At 37.3% G+C, this 21,054-nt stretch overlaps 1 protein-coding gene across 1 annotated transcript in view; it reads right to left on the bottom strand.

Annotated features, from left to right (window-relative positions):
* Nucleotides 1-21,054, bottom strand: part of ACSS3 (acyl-CoA synthetase short chain family member 3) — a 244,414-nt gene that overhangs the window by 142,932 nt on the left and 80,428 nt on the right. Inside the window, exon 5 of the mRNA XM_043969220.1 lies at nt 17,187-17,327. Within this exon, the coding sequence (XP_043825155.1) occupies nt 17,187-17,327 (141 nt within the window). The remainder of the gene's footprint in view (nt 1-17,186; nt 17,328-21,054) is intronic.

The raw sequence follows: 21,054 nt of genomic DNA, 5'->3' as shown, positions 1-21,054 counted from the left end.
CTACTCTAAGAGAATGGGGGATCCTTATTTTGGTTGGAGGTCCTGGTGAAGTCACCAGGATAGATAGGTTTCTTCTTTCTGAACTCCACGTGTTCTTCCTCTCTCTCTTCTGCTAACTTCTCATATACTTTAATAAATTCTTAATGCCCAAAGACTGGTGCTATAAACTTTTAATTTAAGGCGACCACATATTAGATTTTAGACATCACAATTAGATTTTACACATCACACCACCTTTGGAAGAGGAAGTTCTTTACCAGGAACTCCCTTCACCAATGAAATCACAAGCCCAATTCCCAACCCTTCTATAAGTTTATTTTCTGAACCTTGCAAATCATTAATATTTTTTAAATTGTGGAACATTAACCACATTCATTTGCAAAGTAAATTTTATTGATATCCTTGTTTTTGTTGTAGTTCTGTTGTTTTCAGTAACATCCAACTCTTCATGATCCCATTTGGGGTTTTCTTGGAAAGGATATTAGAGTAGCCATGTCCTTCCCCAGCTAATTTTACAGAAGAGGAAACAGAGGCAAACAGGGTTAAGTGACTTTCCCAGGATCACGTGGCTAGTAGGCATCTCAAGCCAGATTCAAACTCAGGAAGATAAGTCTTCCTGACTCTAGGATTGGCGCTCTGCACTGTGGCACCACCCAGCTGCCCATCTTTGGTTTTTAAATGATACTAATGTCCAGCTATTCCCCCACCATCCCGAGCCTTCTCTTATATAGAAAATAGGTAAGCAAAAGCAACTGAAACAGTTGCTACAAGTGAAACTGTCAACACACATAACTCCACATGTCTCTAAGGCAGGGAGACAGAGACTGCCTCACTTCTTCTCCAGGGCTGTGACTGATTGTTATTATAATCACACAACATCTCCCTTTATTAACATTTGCTTTGGTTTATCTCAGTGCCTCCCTGTTTATATTGGGCTTGTCGTTCTTCTTACTTCACTCTGCATCTGTTCTTTAAATTTCTTTTAAATAGATTCTTTAAATTTCATATTCATGTCCTGCTTTTAAAAATAATTTCGCCGCATATCAGAATCACAGAGACAAAGAATCTCAGTTAGACAGTACCTCAGAAGTTATCCAGTGAAACATATTTGCTTTGTTTATAATAAAATTAATAACCACTGACAAAAAGCAACCAGATAAGCATTTGAATCAAGGAGCAATATCTTATCCCAACTTGCTGTCTAGGGGAGGGGGGAGGGAGGGGTGGGAGGGAGAAAAATCTGAAATTGTAAAGCATGTATAAACAAAAGTTGAGAACTATCTTTACATGTAATGGAAAAAAAAATAAAATACCTCATACATTAATATCTTATCCCAACCCTTAGTCTTTAGTTAGGCTGCTAGTAGGGACTGTGGATAAAGTGTTATACCCAAAGTCATGAAGACATTGAGTACAAATCCAGCTTCAGGTACTAAACTAGTTGTATAACCCTGGTCTAAGTCACTTAATTTCTATTTGTCACAGGGTTTTCCTCTGTAAAAAAAGAAGGGGGATAATAGCACCTTTTTTCCAGGGTTGATGAAAAGAGGATAAAATGAGATAACATTTTAAAAGTGCTTTTTAAGCCTTAAAATGCTGTGTAAATACTAAGGTTGATGATGATGATTATTATTATTATTAAGCAAAGAAAATGCTTTTATTCAATGTCTCCTTCCATGTCTATCATGTAGTTATATCAAGGTATAGTCATTGAGGAGTCACATATTGAGAATTCTCAAGGCCACCATCATGTTACATGAATTTAATGAAATCAAAGGTTCACCCATCCAAAAAAAGCCTCACAACCAACAAATTTTTCTACTTTTACATAAAGCTGTGAATCATGACACACAAAAACTCAAAGAATCATAGTCTCCATGTCTCATATTTCTGGTGTCTGTAAACTGGCCACCAGGTATTACTAAGGATGACTTGAAATAGTGAAATGGTTTACAATCTATTGTCAATGATCCATAGGATGCCCAAAGTTAGCAGCCTGATCAATCAGGGATAGAGACAGGTCCCATTAAACCAGAGAGATATTTATGCAGGATATACATATGTTTTATAGAAAATTCACTTCAGTGTTCTTTTGGGATTGAGTCTTTATTTTGTTCTCCAAGCTGTGCTTACTTTACTCTCCATCAATTTCTACAATCCCTTAAATGTTTCCCTAAATTTTTCATATTTATTTCAATCTGATCCAAAAAAGCACAAATGCACACAAATACTCCCAATTCCTTCATCCTGTCCTCCTTTCAATCTCTCCCTAGTTGCTCCTTCCTGGACTCATTCAAATTCATCAATAACTTTCCCAATATGTGGCATATATAATTCACTTTAAAGATTCAACTGTGGCCACTGAGTAAAGCAGGTAAAAGCAGGTGTTCTCAAATTTCTTTGGTCCCAGTAGTTTTTTTTAATAGCTAATTAATTAAAATTATTATTATTATCATTGTTATTATTGCTGTTATCTTAAAATTCCCATATCCCCTATTCAACATAAAACAGGGAAGTATTATTTACCATGTATATGAACAAAAATATGATAGAGATTAATTTTCATAAAGAAACATTCATTATATAATGCTTTTTAGTATCATAAAGTTGTAAAGTATTTATCAAAATACAGTCACATCAATTAGGGAGAACCTTGATCTCATTTCCTGTCAGTCAAACATTTTATTCTCACTATATATTTCTGAAAGAAAAGCTTAAGTTTCATGTTCAGTCTCTAGATTGCTTCTTTGCTTTGGATTTGAATGAGAACAGGATTGAGAATCAATCTGTGAGCACATTTTATAGCAGGAATAGGATATGCTTGCTAAAATATGCTCACAGATTGGGATTATATTAACATTTTCATAACTTCACTGATTGGAAATCAATCAAGAATTTAATATGAAGAAGGTTTCTAATCCAATCCTTACCATCTGGTTTCAGTAAGTAGAAAGAGTTATTTCAACTGTCTCCTCAACTCAAGAAGCATATATTAAGTTATGCTTACTATATGCAACTAGGTGGTTCAATGGATAGGATGCCAGGCCTAGAGTCAGGAAGATTTATATTCCTGAGCTAAAATCTGGCTTTAGACACTTACTATCTTTTTGACCCTGAACAAGTCACTTACCCCATTTACCTCAGTTTCCACATCTGTAAAATGAGCTGGAGAAGGAAATGGCAAACCACTCTGCTATTTCTGCCAAGAAAACTCCAAACGAGGTCATGAAGAGTCAGATATGACTGATAAGAACAACATGTGCTGAGAACCACGCTAAGTGCTAGAAATATAAATACAGAGAGTGCCTGCTTTCAAGGAGTTTGTATTCTAGTGGAGGAAGACAACATATGAAAGAAAGGCTTGGGAGATAGGTGAAGAACTATATCTCAGGAGCCAAGATGGCAGAGGAAAGGCAGTGACTTGCCTGAACTCTCCCCAAGACCCCTTCAAATATCTTCAAATAATGCAATAAGATAATTTCTGGAGCACCAGAACCCACAAAAAGAAAGGGTGGAATAATTTTCCAACCAAAGACAACTTAGAAGGTCAGAGGGAAAGATCTGCTGTACCTGGGTGAGAGTGGAATGTACCCCAGTGCAGGCCTCATCAGCACAGACACAGCCACAGCCACAGTAAGCCAAGAGTAGGTGTTGGGAGCCTCTGAATCAGCAGTGGCAACATGTGCTTCTAGAACTCAGCCCACAGATGGTAAGGTGGTCAAACAATTGGCCAGAAGGAGATTATGGGGATCTCTTTGCCAGGACTGAGGTTAGACTGTGTTGTTTTGCCCAGACTCAGATCCAGGTCACAGTCTTGAGCGGCTGTCTCAGGTTGGGGAGGAGCACAAGCACACCAGAGCTTGCAGTCACAGTGGAATGGGATTCTGTTCATAGTTCCAGGGCAGAAAAGTAGGCCTATGATTGCTTGCAGACCAGAGCGCAGGCCAGGGGAGTGGCAAACATATGTCTCCTTAAATCATACCACCTGGGAAGAGCAAATACCTGGTAAATACAAATGCCTAGAAGTATCTCTGAAAACAGTTGTACAAAGCCCATGAAGCTTGAGACAGTGCACCCTCCACCCTGGAAGCAGTGCCCCACTTTAACAAAGAGTTAAAAGTGAAGAAATAGGCTGGGAAAACAGCAAACAGAAAAAAATGTTGCCCCTTTCTATGGTGGCAAGGAAGATTAAAGTCGAAGCCCCTACATCCAAAACTTCCAAGAAATATATGAATTGGTGTCAGGTAATAGAAGGTCTCAAAAAGAACTTTGAAAATAAATTAAGAGAAGTAGAGGGAAAAATGGAAAGAGAAATGGTAGTGATGCAAGAAAATCATGAAGAAAAAAAAAGCCAACAGCTTGATAAAGAAGACACAAAAAATATCAAAGAAAATAACACCTTAAAAAAACAGACAAGGCCAAATGGTATGAGGTACAAAGAGCCAATGAGGAAAAGAATGCCTTGAAAAGCTGAATTGGCCAAATGGAAAAGGAGATACATAAGCTCTTTGAATAAAATAACTCCTTAAAAATTAGGATTGAACAAATGGAAGCTAATGACTTTATGAGAAATCAAGAAACAATAAAGAAAAACCAAAAGAATGAAAAAATAAAAGGCAATGTAAAATATCTTCTTGGAAAAACAATTGACTTGGATAATAGATCCAAGAGAGATAATTTGAAGATAATTAGATTACCTGAAAGCCATGATCAAAAAAAGAGCTTAGACATCATCTTCCAAGAATTTGTCAGGGAAAATTGCCCTGATATTCTAGAAACAGAAAGTAAAATAGAAATTGAAAGAATCCAACAATCGCCTCCTGAAAGAGATCCTAAAATGAAAATTCCCAGGAATATTATCACCAAATTCCAGAGCTCCCAGTTCAAGGAGAAAATATTGCAGGCATCCAGAAAGAAACAATTCAAGTATTTTGGAGTCACAGTCAGGATAACACATGATCTAGCAGCTTCTACATTAAAGGATCAGAGGGCTTGGAATATGATATTCCAGAGGGCAAAGGAACGGGTATTAAAACAAAGAATCACCTAGCCAGCAAAACTGAGTATAATCCATTTAGGGGGAAAAATGGGAATTCAATGAAAGAGAGGACTTTCAAGGCATTCTTGATGAAAAGACCTCAGCTGAAAAGAAAATCCGACTTTCAAATACAAGACTCTAGAAAAATATAAGAAGGCAAACAGGAAAAAGAAACCATAATGGATATTAAAATGTTAAATCATTTATATTCCTTCATAGGAAGAAGATACTTGTAATTCATAAGAACTTTCTCATAATTAGGATAGGTGGATGGAATATATTTAAACAGAGGGCACAGGTGTGAGTTGAATATGAAGGGATGATATCTTTAAAAAAATAAAATTAAGGAGTGAGAAAGGAATACACTGTGAGAAAGGGAAAGGGAGAGGTAGATTGGGGGTAAAGTATCTCACATAAAAGAAGCAAGAAAAAGCAAATACAGTGGAGGGGAAGATGGGGGGTGTTGGAGAGTGAGTGAACTTTAATCAGAATTGGCTCAAAGAGGGAATAACATACACACTCAATTGGGTATAGTGATCTATCTTACGCTGCAGGAAAGTAGGAGGGGAAGGGGATAAGAAGGGGTGTGAAAGAAGGGAGGGCACATTGGGGGAGGGGGCAGTCAGAAGCAAAACACCTTTGAGGAGGGAAAGGGTAAAAGGAGATAGAGAATAGAGTAAATGACATGGGGAGGAAGTAGGATGGAGGGAAATTCAGTTAGCAATAAATAACTGTGAAATGATGAGCAAGATGCTCTCAGAAAAACCTGGAAAGTCATGTGAGCTAATGAAAAGTGAGAAGCACTGTAGACAAAGTAAGAGCAATATTGTACAATGATCAGCTATAAATGACTTGGCTATTCTCAGCAATGTAATGATCCAAGACAACTCTGAAGGACTTATAAAAAATGTGATTCATCTCCAGAGAATGAACTGATGCTGTCTGAATACAGATTGAAGCATATTTTTTTGAGTTTCTTTTTTTAAAGTTTTTTTTTTGTCTCTTTTCTTTTACAACCTGACTAATGTGGAAGTGTTTTGCATGACTACACATGTATAGCTTATATTGAATTGCTTGCATTCACGGTAGGGGTATGGGGAGGGAGGGAAGAAGTGAATTGGGAACACAAAGTTTTTAAAATGGGTGTTAAAACTGTTTTTACATGTAATTGGGAGAAAAATAAAATTCTAAATAAATAGTGAAAAAAGAATGTAGGCTAAAGAGTATACACCAACATTCTATAACACCAAACTTACTTCTGACCCCCAATGTGTCCTTAAGGATGCCTGAATTGTGGTACTAAGAACTAGGGCTTCTTTCCCCATTAAGAGGCATTTAGAATTACCTAGCGATGACCACCAGAATTCCTCATCCTAAAATAGAGGAATTCGGATTCGGGAGCTCATTGCATAAAAAGCTGAAGGACCCCTCCCCACTCTACTTCTATTGCTGTTTTTGATAATGGACTCCAGAGTTCAGAGGTCCTTAGCTCTCTGTGAAACTTAGGGCAATAACTCCCATTAAGAGCCTCAGATGATTCATCATTTTGTTTAGGGACCAGGCAGGTTGCGTGGGGCAGTAGGAATAGCCTTGGAACACAGCAATGGAAATGGGGTTAGACTTTCTAAGTTCATGTCCTGACACCCCAGTCAAATCATGGAATCTCTTAGTCTCAGAGGTTCCCTCATTTGTGGGGTAATTTCATATGTACCAATTACCTTAAAGGACTGTTCTAAGGGAAGCACTTTAGAAATTTTACAGGGAAATAACAAAAGTGAGGCGATCTTTGGATTTATTACATTATTTGAGTTTTAAACAATAGCATAGAGATAATGATAATGTTTAAGAAACATATTTTCCTTCTTTACAGACAGTCAGTTAAGAGGTTACACGTAGTCTTTGTGTATCTGCAAAATGTCTAGGATCAACTCTAAATTCTTTTGTTCCTTCAAACAACTATCTGAAGTGGATATACATTTTATTCTTGTTCTTTCTCTCTTTCTTTTTTTTGGGTGGGGGTGAGGCAATTGGGGTTAAGTGACTTGCCCTGGGTCACACAGCTAGTAAGTGTTAAGTGTCTGAGGCCAGATTTGAACTCAGGTACTCCTGAATCCAGGGCCAGTACTCTATCTACTGTGCTACCTAGCTGCCCCTCTTTTTTTTTTTTTTTTTTTGGCGGGGCAATGGGGGTTAAGTGACTTGCCCAGGGTCACACAGCTAGTAAGTGTCAAGTGTCTGAGGCCAGATTTGAACTCAGGTACTCCTGAATCCAGGGCCAGTGCTTTATCCACTGCGCCACCTAGCCGCCCCTCTTTTTTTTTAATAATAAAGATTTTCATTTATATAAAAAAAAGAGTTAAAGTGACCTAAATGGCATCACAAAGCTAGTATGTTCCAGGGGTGGGACTCTTTGACTTCCAGACCAGCTCTCTATCCACTGCATCATGCTGCCTCTCAAAGAATCAACGTATGCCAATTTAAGGCATCAATAAAATTAAAAATAGGCAGTCTCAGAAAAGACCCCTAATGAACCACCATCTTGTTGCAGTTCATCCTGGACAAGCCTTAACACTGAAAGCCATCATGTGAATGATCCTAAAGTTGTATTTTATGTCTCAAAAGAGAACAAAAGCGAACTAAGAAATGTGGTATCGTTTTTAACTAGGAAGAAAAAAAGGAAAAACTGCATTTAGATATAGCAAAGCCCAAAGCAAGGTTTTGAAAGATGAACTCTTTGCTATTGGTCACCACCCATAAAAGGAAGCGAAATATTATTATAGTCTTTTTTCCCTTAGGCAATCTGTTCAATGAACTGCTGCCTCTGGAAAAGGATCAAAAGTGTTAAACAGAATTAAGAAAGGTATTAAAAAAAAATCAGACAAAATTTTTTACTTCTCCCCTTACTTAGGAAAAAACCCCATGATATCATAGCAGCTTGCAAATCCATAAGTAATAAATATTATGATGATAATAATAATAAATGATAATAAATTCAAAATAGAACCATAGTTCTTATCCATTGCATTTTTTAAAAAATGTAAGACAAGGTCCAGAGGGAGAAGACTGAAACTTTCCCAGACAGGTGTAGGTATGGAAGAAAAGAATACAGGACTGTGCAGAGAGCAGTTGAATGCTGGAAAATGCAAAACTTAAATAACTGGATTTTTTCTTTCCTTTGGAATCACTGAAGTCATAGTTCAATGGAACCCTGGCAGTTAGCGAAGACAACCCATACATGGAAGGAATCCCCACAACACTACACCCATCATGGGGTCATCCAGCCTCTGCTAGACACCCAAGATCACATTAGTTTGCAATGGTGACTCAATTATTGAGTGTGCTGCCCCCTAAAAGCCTCAGGTCTTCATAATATCTATCAAAAATATCATCTTGGTTAAGCTACCACCAATCCCTATGGATTCCATCTGTGCAATATTCCTGGCACCTACCACCCCATCTGTGGTGCACCTGCTATTACCCTTATACATACCCTCATCACTTTTTGCCTATACCATTGCAATGGATTTCTGACAGTCCTCCCTTTCATATCCTCTCCCCTCCAAGCCAAATGTCATACCAGTTACAGAGTAACCTAACTAGTATACTTGACTCTGGTCAAGAAATCTCTTGGTTCAAAAAGCTTCTTTATATGTTGAAACCACTAGTTTAATCTTACATTCCCTTTGATGAATTATAAACACCAACTAAACTAGAATACTATCACTCATGTGTCCCCTCTCCTCCCCCACCCTTTCACCCCTTTATCCCATGAATCCATCCTGCCTTTTCTCATCTTTGAACTTTTGCCCACGATCTTCCCTATTCCTGGAATGAATTTGCCTCTCTCTGCCCAATGAGTTCTTTTCCTTTCTTTTCCAACCCCTTTTAACCACTCTTTCTCCCTTTAAACCTATAGAGTTGGGCTTTACAAGCCAACTGTTTTAGCATTCTTTGATGTACTTATCCTGAAATATTCTCTCTGTATTAGACTGAGTCATTATCTAAACTCTGCAAATTCCCCAAGCACCTATCAGAGCGATCCGAATATAGTGAAGACTTAATAAATAATGGATGGATGAATGATTTTTCACTTGGAAAAGATAAAGGCCAAGAGGAAACAGGATGAAAAAAAAATCTATGAAAATATAAATGGAAAATCCACAAATGTTAGGGCAAGGGGGCATCCTTTAAAGCTTGAGCATGCTGAGTTTAGGAAAAATAAAAGAAAGTATCATTTCACACAATAGGAAACATGGTTTTGTTGATGATTAGCCATTTGAGATTGTACCTGAATGGATATAAAGAGACTGAAAAGGGATTTGGAGAAACTGATGAGTAAATATATACATAAATACTAAAGGATAACAAAATTATGCATAAGTCTTAGGGTTGATATCAGAAGGAAAATACACACACACACACACAGTTATATATATATATATATATATATATATATATATATATATACACACACACACACCTTCATTTTAACACATCAATTGATAAAGACTGGTACATTTGGAATGTGGATTGGACCTAGTGTGGCAATCCTTTTGTCAATGGCCAACATGAAAACTTTGAAAATATAAGTCATAGCATTTTTTTCAACAAGGATTAACAAGGACAACATCAAAAGAATTTCAAACTTTCTGAATTTGAGTTAATTTTTAACCATGAATAGACTTATCTCACCATAAGGAAAGGATGGGAGACAAAAAAAGAAAACATGTTACAAACTGACAGTAGGAAATCCACCACTTAGTAGTTGATTTTCTATGAGTCAAAGAAGATAAAACTAGTCAAGGATAAGAGAGTGAGATCTCACCCTATCAAAAAGCTAGTGTACAATAATAATCTTTTATTTTATTTGAATAACTAAGATAAACACAAATCCTAGATAATATGCATGTCTACTTTTAATTTTTCAGACATGTTTGACTCTTTGTGATCTGATTTGGGTTTGTGGGTTTTTTGTTTTTTTTGGTTTTTTTGGCAGAAGTGGTTTGCCATTTCCTTCCCCAGCTCATTTTACAGAAGAGGAAACTGAAGTAAACAGGGTTAAGTGACTTGCCCAGGGTCATACTGCTAGTAAATGTATGAGGCCAGATTTGAACTCAAGCCTTTCTGACTCCAGGCCCAGCTCTCTATTCACAGAACAACCTAGCTGTCTTACATGTGTGTGTATCAATACACATATTTGCATGTATATACATGAACATATGTATGTGTGTAGATTATTAGATAGATTGTATAAAATAATAAAATACTAGATCTGTAGTCAGTAAGATCTGAGTTCAAATCCAGTCTCTCCATAGATGTATGACTCTGAGCAAGTCATTTGACCTATACCTGCCTTGGGTTCTTCATCTGTAAAATGAGAATAGTAAGAGCACCTACCTTGAAGTGTTGTGGTGAGGTACAAATGGAATATGTGTAAAGTACTTTGCAAACCTTAACGCATGATATAGATATTAGGTATAATCATAATTGATGGATGGATGGATGGATGGATGGATGGATAGATAGATGGATGGGTAGGTAGATGGATGGGTAGGTAGATGGATGGATAGATAGATGATAGATGGACAGATGGATAGACAGATAGATATATGATAGATAAATAGATAGATAGATACTTTCTCTGATTAAAAAGCCCTTAGTTTTGTGGAAAATAGTAAATTATATTTAAGAGTGACTGGCTAGCTTTAGTTTGATGTATTTCAACAGAAACAAAATCTCTACTTCAAGCTTTAAAATGAATCAAGATGGATCTAAAACAACCCTTATGGGGGTTGCCTGAGGCACTGTATAATTTTATATTGATCTGAGCAACCATGAGATAAAGGGCAAAGGGGAAACCAGTTTAGCATTTTAACTGCCAAATTGGTACAGCAGTCAAAAGTCAGATTTTTTTTCCGCTTGACTTTGCCCCAAGTTCCCTTCCCTCACCTTCCACTCCCACCCCTGCCAAGGTCAGAGAGTGAGATTAAATAGCAAGAACAAAAATGACATATGGATTAAAATAAATCTGAATGGAATGTCTTTATAAACCATTTCCCTCCATTCACTTTTAAATCCTTTCCTTCCCCCAACCCCACAGTCCACTGTCCTTTGCAAACTTTCCTAATTGAGTTACAAAGATGGAGTGTCTATACAACATAAAAAGGAAGGAAGGGAAGAAAGGAAAGAAAGAAGAAAAGAAAGAAAGAGAAAGAAAGGCAAAAATAAACAAATTTTTAAAAAATGAGCAAAATGATGCTACCCCTGAGAACATCCCTGCATTTATAATGTAAGGAATGAATGTTACTTGATGGAGTCCTCTTCAGATATTTCCCAGCACCACAAAATCTAATTATGACTATCACATGCAATATTTGCCAATTTCTTAACCCATCTTAGAATTCTCTAAGAAGAGAGAACTGTCCATTGAACCAAGATATCGGGGGGGGGGGGGGGAAGATAGTCATTCTATATGGCTATTGGTGGCTCTATACCCCCATTTCTCTTAAAGTGAATGATCCCCAAAAGGATTTTTTTTCCTTTTATATTTTCTAAACAGGATCAGTGATTTTATCCATATAGGAGCTCCTGGTGAAGGACTCCCTCTATCAAGGCAAATAAATAGCTCTATCAGTAGTAGATGATCTCAGAGTTTTGCCTGAGGGCCACTAAGAGGAAAATTGACTTGCTTCAGGGCAGTGAACCACCCAGGTCTTCCTGCCTCTAAGGGTTGTTCTTTAGGAGGCCACAAATGTCTCTCCATGGACTTAGAACACTTGTTCTTCTGTCAGAGGCTCCCACAAAAGACAACCAGGGGATAATTCAGATGAAAGCCAGAGCTCATAGGGACCTCAATGGGATCCAGAGTCTGTTGGGAAGGTTCAGAAAGATAAAAGGAGCATCCATATGGCCACCATCTTTATCTGAAAGTGCCCGTGAACCCAGGTCCCTCTAATATCCTTCACTCGTCCAAATGCTGCCTTCTGCTTATTTTCCAGCTCTGTCGCAGTTAGTCTCTGTGCCCTGGCAGAATGTGGGTTCCTCCCTCAAGACAGAGCTAAAGCATAACCTTTTGCATGACACCTTCCAATTCTGCCTGCCCCCCTACATGCTTATGTATACATATATTTACATAAATGCATATATGCATGTGTATATGTACATACGAATGTGAGTGTGTATATATATTCCACGCACACCTCATTGCTACTCCTGTCCCCGATATGTGTGCCTTTCTAAGTTCATTTGCTATGTGCGTCCACTACTCCTAATGACAACGTATTTGTGGTTGACTGTGCCCCAGGTTTATGGAGTAAATGGTCTATTCCTACTTTTATTACTGTGCTATTTCATTAAATGCCTTCACTTTCAACTAATTGTATCCCTTGGCAAACTAGCCAAGTCATAAAAGTAAATATACTAGTGGGGGCTCATGACCTATGGCTCTGAATGGATGAAAAACTACTAAATACCTTAATATTAGGGTAATTTTTTAAGGGAACCTGAATGCAAATGTGTGTGGGGGTGTATCCCCTGGTGCTACAAAATGTTACTTGTTAAAAACTATCCTCCAATCTGCTTGTAAGCAAGAGCCAAGTTTTATTCATCTTTGTAACCCCCACTATCTGTCCCATTAAACTGCTTACAATTTGTTGGACTGAATTCAAATTAGTTAAATTCAACTCCACATAGCCACTTTTTAACCCAGGGATTAACACAAACACACAGGCAAGAATTAGAGACAAATGACTACTTGGGGAGTTGTAGCAAACACTAATTAACTGGTTTGGTTTCAATCCTCTCTCACTATGAAAAAACAGTTTCCCATGCACAGTTTGATAATATATTTCCGTAGGATAGATATAGTTCTATCACAAATCACAGAATTTGAAAGTTGCAAGAGATCTCAGAGGCCAATCCATACATGAAAGGGAACAGTTACCCACTTATGGGCACCAATTTATTCTCCAACAAAATATTTTTGACCTATAATTAATGCATAAGCCTTGACACAGAAAAGAGAGAATGGAATGGATTTTTACAGTTCCTCGAATCAACAAATACCAGCTCTATTTCTAATTTCTAATTTGAAATATGTCGATATACTGAATGTGTCCAAATTCACTATGCCCTTCCCCAAATAAGATCTTTAATAATAAGAAAGTACATTCATCAGCCTGCCATAATGGTAATAAATGTTGATATAATTCACTGGGAAACAAAATGTGTGTCTTTCAATAAGCTACTCATCCAGAGGAAAGACTTCCAGAAATTTATACCCACAGGACCAAAAGTGTAACCCCAAAAGTAAATTTTAAAATATCTGAGCTGCTGAAATAGTGGCCACAAAATTCATGTGCTTTACCCTGTAGAAAAGGCCTCTGGTCAGTCTTATAGACTCTTACTTAACATGTCCAAAACATAACTAATGTTCTTTCTCCTTCTCCAATCCTGATCCCCCACTCATCCATCTTCCAAATTTCACTATTTCTGTCAAAGGCACCACCATTCTTCTAGTCTTCTGGGTTGAGAACCATGTTGCTATTCTCACCTTCTCATACTTCCTCATTCCACAAATGAAAATCAATTACCTAGCCCATTCTTTCTCAATAACATCTCTCTCATTCAACCCCTTCTCTCTAATCACACAACCAGAACTTTAGTTAAGACCCTCTTGCCTAAGCGATAGCAACAGTCTTATATCTGGGTTTCCCATCTAAAATTTCTCCCATGCCAGTCCAGCCCACACACATCTATAAAAACTATTTTCCTTAGGTAAAAATCTGACTGTGTCACCGTTCTAGTTGGTAGCCACTAGCGATTCTCAAACGATTCTAAGATGAAAAAAAAAATTCTATTTTGCCATTAAAGTCCTTCGCAACCTTACCTTAATGTAACTTTCCTTTCTTACTTTATATTGTTTCTCTTGCCACAATACTCTCTGCTGCACAATTGTCTCTGCTCCTTACACATGACCCTCCATCTTAAATCTCTATGAATTTATAATGGATGTTCTCCAGGCCTGGACTGCACTCCCTCCTTATTTCTGCTTCATAGATTCCTTCTCTTGCTTCAAAACACAAGTCAAATGTCATTTTTGTTTTTATGAAACCTTTCCTAATCTCTCTAACAGCTGGTGGTTCAGCACGTTGAATGCTGGACCTGGAGTCAAGAAGACCTGACTTCAAATCCAATCTCAGATCCTTACTCTCTGTGTGATCCCGGGCAATTCACTAAAATTTTGCCTGCCTCAGTTTCCTCTACTGTAAAGTGCCTACTTCCCAGAATTGTTGGGAGGATCAAATGGGATATTTGTAAAAAGCTTAATGCCATGCTTGGCACATAGTAGGAACTTAATATTTTTTCCTTCCCCCTTTTCCTTATCCTTCCTAATTACCTTATATTTCCTTAGTATTTAATCTGTAGATACCTACATACATACATGTTGTCCCCTCCATTATAATACAAGCTCCTTAATAATAAAGATTTTTTCTTTTTTCCTTTCTCTCTCTCTCTGTATATATATATGTATATATACATATATACATATACATACATATATATGTATAACATACATACATATATATATATCCTCAGCTTCTTTTGTTGATTGTTTGGAGCACCAAGTTAAAAGGGAAACAGGCATGCTAATCATAGTCTAAAGTGATAGCTAACAAGCTGATGTCAAGGAAAAAGACCCCTTCATCTTCCCCACCCCCTAATGATATGGACCAAGAAAGGAAAAGAAACTTGAGTCCATCTAACCAAGTGCAAGAAGCCTCAAGAATTGGTGAGTAAATCATTGTACTATAGCACAATATAATGCTTATAAGGACGACCCTGAGTTAGTAAGAAAACAAAATAACTACTGTTCATACAGTAGTTCTTGCAATGTACTAACTGTACTGACAATTATAACATCTTTTAGTCCTGACAGCAACCCTGGCAGGTTGCTATTATTATGATTCCCATTTTAAAGTTGAAGAAACTGGGGCAGCTAGATGGCGCAGTGGATAGGGCACCAGCCCTGGAGTCAGGAGTACCTGAGTTCAAATCTGGCCTCAGACACTTAACATTTACTAGCTGTGTGACCATGGGCAAGTCACTTAACCCCAATTGCCTCACTAAAAAAAAAAAAAAGTTGAAGAAACTGAGGCAAACAGAGATTAAATCACTTGCCCAGTGCCATGTAGTATGATTCCCACAGCTTGATTCATCCAGCTAAGGCTGAATCTGAACCCAGTTTTCCTGACTCCAGCCCTGGCACTCTATACATTGTGCCACCTAACTGCCCCAATATATGTTCACTATATTCTTTTTTTTTTTTTAGTGAGGCAATTGGGGTAAAGTGACTTGCTCAGGGTCACACAGCTAGTAAGTGTTAAGTGTCTGAGGTCGGATTTGAACTTAGGTACTCCTGAATCCAGGGCCGGTGCTCTATCCACTGCGCCACCTAGCTGCCCCATACTATATTCTTTTAATAAAGCAGTCAAAGCTGCAATATGGTTTAGAAAAATATAAAGCAAAAATAAGAAAAAGTTTTCACATTTCAAGAGATAAGTTCTACTTGTTTAGGAAATAAAAACCTCCTTCCCTAATGTTGCTGGATAAAATCCTAAGTTATTGTGATTTCTGATGACAAATGAGTATAGCAATAACACATGATGAAACATAAAATCTAGAGTTCTTATTTTGTATCTGACATGGGAAAACAAAACTGACAACTTTCATTTGATAAATACCCTCATCTATACGCATTTTAACATCTGAGTAACTTCCAAGTCCAAAGAGTGTCAAGAGGCTCAATGCTCTGGATTAATGTCTTATGTAAATTCTGAATGCTCGATCTGATAACATTTCAATCATCTAGGCTTAAAGATGACTTTCAACTGAAACATGCATTCCATTTCCCTTTTGGAATTTTCTTTTCCCCATAATGGCATTGACATTCCATCAAGGTCCTATCTTTTACTGAGGAATTTTGCCTGATCCTAAACATTAAAGATTGTTTAAAGCTGAAGTTCTTACCCTGAGGTCTATGGACCTCCAGGGATCAATTCTAGAAAGGCAAGGAATATGGGTGGGGAAAAACTACATATTTATCTTCACTAGCCATTAACTAAAATTTACCATTTCTTTCCTCTCTTAAATCCAATTCACTGCAAGTCATGATGTCACCCTGATGTCATGGTCCTCTTCAAAAATGAAGGACACTACCACCACCACCAACAACCATTACCATTTCCTTCAATTATGATAAGGGATCCATAAGCTTCACTAGATAGGTTTAGGAGTACGTATAGACACACACACACACACACAGTCGAGAACCTCTCTTTTAAAGTAATGAGCTTCTCTGTCAAGGGGTTCCCTGCCAAGTGGGAGTATGAAAAGAAGGAGTGGAAGAAGGAGAAAAAAACTGAGGATCATGCCTCCTGTTTACTTGAACCTCTTACTTGTCCCTTCATGTATGTGCAACCTTGAACATATTTACTGAAACATTCTATGTGAAACATTAACAATGAGCATAAACTGACTTGCTTGGAGAAAAATGTAATATGTCTCTGGCGTCAGAGAATCTGAGTTTAAATCATCCCTCCGATACTCATTATTTGTCTTAACTTCTTAACTCCTTTTGACTCTATGGGTCAATTATTGAGGGAAAATGGTGTTTTTTATTATTCAGGAAATTATTAATCATTAATATTATTAAATAATTATAATAATCATGACCAATTATTAATTGAAAACTATGTCCAGATCTGTGATCACCTTCAAAGCAGAAAGGGAATTCAGAGGCAAGGGCTGACTTGCTTTCCCAAGTACATTACTTATATAGGACATGTTTTCCTCATCTGTAAAGTAAGGTTACTATACATGAAAGCCTGTGGAATCTTTTCCTCTCAATTCGTGATCTTATGACCCTCTATGATTTTAAATATGCCAGCCATATTTGAGTATTCCTAATACTTGGTGGAAATTTCAACTTGAAGATTTAAAGTATCAAAAAGCAAACCTGCATGTCCACTAAGAATTGGATCCTTTGTGGCGAGGAGCATTAGGTAACATTTTGACTGCAATTAAACACCTTTACAATGCTACGGAAATTCATGTAGTCAGAGATGTTTATCATAGAAACAATGTATACCTTAGGTAATCCAGTTGTTCCTGACGTGTAGAGAATATAAAGAGGATGTTCTGAGAGAACAGGGACACAGTCATGTGACTGGGCTTTTGCCATCTCTTCATCCCAGTCGAGATCACGACCTGGAGACAGAGGGACAGTTTCCTATGGATGAAAAAAAAAAATGCAGAAGTTTTCATTGAAAAAATAATCACCACAGAGGAAGAGATGAGACAGTAAAAGTTCTTAGATAAATTCAAATATCTGATTTATTTTTAATTTTTTCTTTAAAAAATACTTCTGAAACCTTTTATTTCTGACATAGGATATTTTAAAATAGTATTTTATTTTATTTTTCCCAATTACATGTAAAGATAGGTTTCAACATTCATTTTTCTAAGGTTTTGCGTTTCAAATTTTTCTCCCTTGCCTCCCTTCCCTCCCTCTCCCCAAGCCAGCAAGCAATCTGATATAGGTTATATAGTACAATCATGTTAAACATATTTCCACATCACGGACTTATTATTTTTTTTAAACAGTCTAATTAGAGGATAGAGACTAGACCTGTTATATCACTGATAAAGGGAATTCTGCCAGTCTGGGTAGGCACCTTCTTCACACCTCAGAGCTTTTGAGAATTACCTGGATCACCAAGAGGTTAAGGGACAGCCTGTATGTATCACAGGCAGGATTTCAACTAAGTTTTTCCAGGCTTTGGGGCCAGGTCTCTATTCACTAAGCCCCACTGACCCTCTTAGCTTTCCATCTAATTAATTGAACTTAACTTCCACATGAGACCAACATCATGATTTCAACCTTGAGAGTCAAATACACAGAAATTTCCATGCAAACCACTCAAGTTAGATATTACAACCGAAATTATTGTAATTAAGATAATCTATAGGTTTTCTCTAATTTCCCTCGTTATTCAATTAAGCCTCATGTCTTTGAAAATTAACAAATATTCGTAACTTTAAAACTTGGGTTCCTATCTTCTTATTTTTCTTTTAATTTCACTTGATAGAATGTTTTACTACAGTGAAATGCCTGGAATCTCTCAATGGGAAGACAATTGGTTAAAATATACCTTTAGTTGGGGAATATAAGAAAGCTGGGTCAGATTTGCTTTCTGCAAAAAAAAATAAATAAATGGATGGTTGGGTGGGTGGATGGATGAATAGATGGATAGGCAGGTGGATGAACAGATGGAAAGACAGACAGATACAAAGTGTTACAGTACCAAGGGACCAGAAAGGGATCTCAGGGTCATGGGTTTGCTTCGAGTCTCATAACCTTGAAAGTAAGGCTAAGGACACACGGCCTCTACTGATCATTTCAGAAGATAGATGAACTTGTCAGCAACACAGCCTCAAAAGAAACAATTGTCCATATGTCAATATGACATTCTACCATTTCTATTTTACTCATTACACATGAAAAGAACATCCACGATGATTCATTTACTCTGGGTGACCTCTAGCACACTTTAAAGTCCTTTGAGAGTCAGAGGAATTGGATTTAAATCCCAATTCTTTTTTCTTTCTGGTTTTTTGTTGTTTTTTTTGGTGGGGCAATGAGGGTTAAGTGACTTGCCCAGGGTCACACAGCTAGTAAGTGTCCAGTGTCCGAGGCCGGATTTGAACTCAGGTACTCCTGAATGCAGGGCCGGTGCTTTATCCACTGTGCCACCTAGCTGCTCTAAATCCCAATTCTGATACTACCTTTCAGACCTTGTTGTTATTCAACCATTTTCCAGTCATGTCCTATTCTTTGAGACCCTATTTGGGGTTTTCTTGGCAAAGATACTGGAGTGGTTTGCCATTTCCTTCTCCAGCTCATTTTACAGAAGAGGAAACTGAGTCAAAGAGGGTTAAATGACTTGCCCAGGGTCACACAGATAGTAGTGTCTGAGTCTGGATTTAAACTCACAAAGATGAATCTTCCTGACTCCCAGTCCAGCGCTCTATCCACTGTACCATTTAGCTGCCCCATGAGACCTTGAGATGGTCACAATGTCGTTGTCTATCAGTCTCCACAAGTGACTAATAAATGATGAGATAGGACTAGATGATCTCTGGGATCTCTTCTAGTTAGAGATTTACAACCAATAGTACAGGTGTTCTTTTTTTTTTTCTCCTTCATGAACTTCTTTTGCAGCCTTGTGAATTATCTTTTCCAAACAATGTTTTTCAATGATTGAAGGAAATGTTAAATCTCAGTTAGGGTTACAGAAAAGAATGATGCAGTTGTTTCTCCTCTAAGTTCATGGGGCCCCTGACTGTCTCCTTGTATTTTTTTCTCTCTTTGTTACATTTTAATTTCCAAACTGTCTCCCTCCTTCTTTACCCCTATGAGAAATAATTAATAATAGACATCTTAAGAAGGTTTAATACTATTCCCCCCTCCCCTTTCTAAGTAACTCACATTTTTTTCTGAAGGACTTTACTGATAAGATTTGGACTAACTTTCTTGAACCAGACCACATTGAGGTGGAAACTCTTGGGTGCAGTCTACATTCTTTCTCTGATGTTTCTTTGACCAAGATTTGTGTGACCTAAGTCAAGAATCCCAACACCTCATTTTAATATAACCCACCTCCAATTATGTCAACCAATTAGACTGGATTGCTGTTAACCAACTAGATTTGATTGCTATTAGAACTAATAGGTCTGTATTCCAAAGAGGTCATAAAAAAGGGAAATGGACCCACATGTACAAAAGTATTTGTAGCAGCTCTTTTTCTGGTGGTAAGAAAGTGGAAATTGAGGGGATGCCCATCAATTGGGGAATGGCTAAACAAGCTGTGTTATATGAATGTAATGGAATACTATTGTGCTATAAGAAATCATGATGAGCTGGCAAATTTCAGAAAAAACCTGGAAAGACTTACATGAACTGATGCTGAGTGAAATGAGAAGAACCAGGAGAACACTGTATGTACACAGTAAAACACTGTATGATGATCAGCTATGACAGACTTAGCTCTTCTCAGCAATACAATGATCCAAGACAATTCCAAGAGACTTATGAAGGGAATTTCTCTCCACATCCAGAAAAAAAGAACTATGGTGTTTGAATACAGATCAAAGTATATTATTTTCACTATATTTGTTTTTTGTTTGTTTTTTCTTTCTTGTGTTTTTTCCCTTTGGTTCTGATTCTTTTTTCACAACATGAGTAATGTGGAAATATGTTTGATAAAATTGTACACACATGAACTATATCAAATTGCTTGCTGTCTTAGAAAGGGGGAGAGAGGGAAAAATGTGGAACTCAAAATCTTACAAAAATGAATGCATCATTCTGGAGAGCAATTGGGAATTATGCCCAAAGAACCTTAAAGCTGTGCATACCCTTTGACCCAGCAATGCCACTTTTGGGTCTTTTTCCCAAAGAGATCATAAAAAAGGGAAAAGGACCCACATGTAAAAAAATATTTATAGCTGCTCTTTTTGTGGTGGCAAGGAATTGGAAATTGAGGAGTTACCCATCAATTGGGAAATGGCTGAAGAATTTGTGGTATATGAATGCAATGGAATTCTATTGTGCTGTAAGAAATGATGAGCAGGAGGAGTTCAGAGAAACCTGGAAGAACTTGTGTGAACTGATGAGTGAGATTAGCAGAACCAGAAAAACATTATACACAGTATCATCAACATCATGTGTTGATCAGCTGTGATAGATTAGATTCTTCTCATCAATACAATGGTACAAAAAAGTTCCAAAGGATCCATGATGGAAAAGTTTCTCCAGATCCATGAGAAAAAAAAAATAAAAAGAACTGTGGAATATGGATGCTGATTAAACCATACTATTTCTTTTGTTTTTGGTGCTGTTGTTTTTATTTGTTGAGGTTTTACCTTTTTTTTGCTCTGATTCTTCTCTTATAACA

This window comes from Dromiciops gliroides, chromosome 5 (genome assembly GCF_019393635.1).
Source record: "Dromiciops gliroides isolate mDroGli1 chromosome 5, mDroGli1.pri, whole genome shotgun sequence".
Lineage (NCBI taxonomy): Eukaryota > Metazoa > Chordata > Mammalia > Microbiotheria > Microbiotheriidae > Dromiciops > Dromiciops gliroides.
The sequence above is the reverse complement of the archived record's forward strand: the minus strand, read 5'-3'. Positions and strand labels throughout refer to the sequence as shown.